General features: G+C 59.4%; 1 protein-coding gene across 3 annotated transcripts in view; it reads left to right on the forward strand.

Annotated features, from left to right (window-relative positions):
* Positions 1 to 3,240: 3,240 nt before the first annotated feature.
* Positions 3,241 to 3,795, forward strand: part of CELF5 (CUGBP Elav-like family member 5) — a 17,037-nt gene continuing 16,482 nt past the window's right edge. For 2 of the 3 annotated variants that reach the window (XM_024740034.1, XM_024740036.1), the window contains exon 1: positions 3,241 to 3,357. In XM_024740034.1, the coding sequence (XP_024595802.1) occupies positions 3,325 to 3,357 (33 nt within the window). In that variant the 5' untranslated portion in view covers positions 3,241 to 3,324. Of the gene's footprint in view, positions 3,362 to 3,795 lie in introns of all 3 variants that reach the window. The other variant, XM_024740035.1, reaches the window with a different exon arrangement.

The raw sequence follows: 3,795 nt of genomic DNA on the forward strand, positions 1-3,795 counted from the left end.
CGCCTCAGCGCTTTGCACTTTGTCATCGCTGTGTGGTATTCCATGGCTGCGACACACCATTTTTTTGTCCACTCTCCTGCTGGTGGGCATTTGGGTTGTTTCTAGTTTTGCTCTTAAGGCATAGAGATCATTGCCGGTGTTTTGTCTTTGGTGGACACGTGCCACGTTTGGGTCAGGTGCATACCCAGGAGTTCCGATCCCTGAGTACGCGTATCTTCCAATTCTGATGAGCGAAGAAGCTGATTTGGGGGGTGAGCCTCCCTGCCTGAGAACACCCGCAGAAATGGAATCAGCCTTTCAGAACTAGCGCTGGAGGCTGGCTTGCTGATCGCTGGCTTGCTGATCGCACGAGGAGGCATGGGGGCTACTGCGCACGAGACCCCCTTGCCTGTCAGCGGCAGCTGAGCACAGGCGTCCGAGCCCCCTCCCAGGCGTCTCCGCCAGAGGATGGAGCCTCGGCGGCTTCAAGAGAAAGCCCACCCCGCGGGCTCACGTCTCCGCGCACACCCGCGCGCGCACCTCTCGGGAGTCGGGGGGCGGGGAGGCCGGGGCTGGGTTGCGGCGCTAGAGACGGACAGCCACCATCTCTCCTGTCCCCGTGTGTGTGTGCGTGTGTGTGTGTTGGAGGAGTCGTATAAAGCGGACACTTCTGTTTTTCTGTCTCTTGATGACCCAGGAGGGGAGTGGTCCCCGTCGTTTGCCGGCTCGGTGCCTCTCTCCGTGCCCTGGCAGAGCCCAGGCCCCCAACCCCCATAATGCTGCTTTCTGCAGCGAGTGACCCACCCACTCCCACTTCCAGTTCTCTCCTCGAGTATGACAGCAGCGTCCGTGGGGGACGCAGTTTAATCAAATCTCAGCACTCTGGAATAGGATCCTACATTGAATAACAGAATCCCAGAATAGAACCCAGAATGGACCGCAGGACCCTGGAATCCACGCTGGGCAGATGTCTCTGATTCCCGCAGGAGTTCTTTGCTGGCTGTCAAACCCCAGGACGGGGTTCCTGCGGATGGAAGGGATCCCCCCTCCCCTCCTCACACCCTCACCCCCATCAACAACAGGCAACAGGTCCAGATCCTGCCTCTTGGACGGTGAGGGGCTGGGCCATGTGAGGCAATTCCATCTCTTTCTTTGTGAAGGCCTTGGTGGGTGAGGGATGCCCCAGACCTGGCGGCCGCCCTGCTGCTCATCTGAGCACCCTGGAAAAGGATGAGTTTGTCCAGCTATGAGTCCCCCCACAGGCCCCTCCTGAAGCCCCTTCTGTGCACACAGGGGTCTCTGAGGTGGTCCCTTTGCACGATCCACCCCCATATCCCATGACTCAGCTCAGAGTCAAGCCAACCCTGAGAATGGGCGGGGGGGCCCCAAAGTGCCGAATGTCTCATGATTTGGCTTCCCCAGACCTCAGTATCCTAGTCTGTAAAGTGGGTTTGCGGAGTGTTTTGAGGGTCCTTTGAGGTGACACAGGCCAGATGCTGAGCACACACTTGGCAAATAGATGCTGAGTGAATGAACGCAGGGTCCCAGGCAAGTCGAGCTGTGGGACTCTGGCCAGTCATGTCTCTTGCCGAGCCTGTTTCCTCCCGTGAAATGGGGACAATGCAGACATGCCTGGCACGAGCTCTTGGGTTACTTCCCGTGCAGGGCACTGTGCCCAGCACGCCTGCCTCACTCTTGCCCACAGGACGGGAGTCTGGAAACCATAGGTCTCGTCTTGTTTCATCTCAGTTGTCATTTGTGGACCCTATGCTGGGTCTTTCTGGGGAGGAGTTCCCAGAGCCCCCCAGCCCTGACTTCAGGAGTTCATTCCAAAGAGGGACGGTGTGTGTGTTGGGGGATGTGTCACCATCAAGGCAATGCCTGGGCAAAGCAACCAAAGCAGATGGGGATGGAGGGGAAGGCTTCGGGGGTAGATGGCATTCAAGGGGCTTGTGGGGCGAGGATGGGGTGTACAGGGACGTATTCCAGCCCTGTGTCCTCGGGGTGTGGGAGGAGGAGGGGGCCGGAATGGCTGGGACTGAGCAGTAAAGGTGCCTCGAATGCCAGGATGAGGAACTGGCACTCTACCTCAAGGGCAATAAGGAGCCAAGGCAGAATCTAGACCAGGAGAGGGGCTTGGTCTGGAGGTTGGGCTGGGGCTCGAGTGGGAGAGGAAGAGGCTGAAATGGTAGCCCGGGTGGCCCAGATAGGGGTCCACTTTGCTACCTTCCCCTCCGCACCATCCAGAAACCACCCAGTTGGGGCTTTCCCTGGGCCCCCACATCTAAAGGTGTAGCTTTGCAAATCCAGGAGAATATTTTGGGCCCCAGCCTGTCTACCAAAGAATCTTCCGGCAGTCCCTCCCCACAGTGGCCTCAGTTTCCCCATCTGTAATACACACAGGTCAGACATACGGGACCCTGTTTTCCCAGTGGTGTATGGCTTGATTGAAGTCACTCAGCAAAAGATAGGTGGCAGAGCAAGAACTGGATTCCAGCCACTTAATGTATGCCCACCCAGAGCCCTATCCCACCTGATCCTTGGCTGGAGGAATGGCTGTGTCCTCAGAGGCCCCTGAGGAAACTGGCAGTAGGTCTGACCCCTGCTTCTGATTTTCTCCTCTCTCTTTCTGATTTGCTATCTGTAAAAGGGGCATGTTCCCATCTCATAAAGTTGTTTGGAGATTAAACGAATCAGTGGACATAGGTATGGCTCCAACATGCTCCCCCCGCCCCACCACCAACTCCTATCCATACTTCAAAACCCACTGCAGATTTTCCATCTTCAGTGCACCCCCAGGATGATAGCCTTTGGCTCTTCATTGTTCTAGGTCTAGGTCTCCCAGCACTTGATCCTTCCCTCTGCCCCAACCCTGACCCCATGAGTCTGGAAGTGTCTGCATATGCCCCTGTTTCCCCCTCTGCCAGACTAGTGGAGTGCTCCCTGAGGGTGCGGAATTACTCAGCATGAGGCACAGGGGAATGTTGTTGAATAAGTGAAAAGAGGAAGGGAGGGGGCAGGGAAAGGGTGCGGTGATGGGGAGCCAGAGAAGGTGGAGGAGGGAGGAAGGGCACTCGGCAAAGACCTCAGTGGGACAGATGGAGAGAGGGAGCCGGAAGGAGGTGGGCAGAGCCAGATGGGCGGGTTGGGGTGGGGGGGAGACCCAGCTCTCCCCTGGCACGCCTCCTCCCGGCTTGGGCGGGCAGCGCGCGCAGGGCCCGGCCTCTGGCGGGCGGATCGCCTGGGCGTTGGGCGCGGAGAACGAGGCGCGGAGCCCGGAGCCCGAGTGTGCGTGCGGCGTGTGCGCGCCCGTGCGCCCAGGGCCAGCCGGGCAGGAGGCGGCACATGGATGCCAGCCTGGCGCGCGTCTGCAGGCCGGTGGGTAAGGCGAGGCGCGGGTCCGCGGGGTGTGGATGGCCGGGCCTCACAGCCTCGGCTTTCGAGGGGGTGACTAGAGAGGAAGGGGCTGCCCACCTGGCTTCTCAGAGCCAGACCAGGACCACCGCCCCCACCCCCCCGCCGACCTGACCCAGGAGGGGAAAGAGACCTCCCAGTCGGAGGCGGAAGGTCCCAGGCTCTGCAGCGGGTGGGGGAGATGGGAAGCAGGTAGCCAGGCCGCGAGAATGGGGTGGGGATGGAGGATGCCGTGATGGGGGCATGTTCCCTCCCTGTGGTCCCCCTCCCTCGCTCCCTCCCTCGGCTCATCCATCTCCAGAAGATTATATTTAAATATCTCTTTTGTGCAAGGCAGGAGCTGGGCTCGCCCCTAAGAGGCGGTTTCCATGGCAACAACAATTGCCAGCTTCCGTGTGGTGA

The sequence above is a fragment of the Neophocaena asiaeorientalis genome, unplaced genomic scaffold, assembly GCF_003031525.2.
Source record: "Neophocaena asiaeorientalis asiaeorientalis breed wild unplaced genomic scaffold, Neophocaena_asiaeorientalis_V1.1 scaffold469, whole genome shotgun sequence".
Taxonomy (NCBI): Eukaryota; Metazoa; Chordata; class Mammalia; order Artiodactyla; family Phocoenidae; genus Neophocaena; species Neophocaena asiaeorientalis.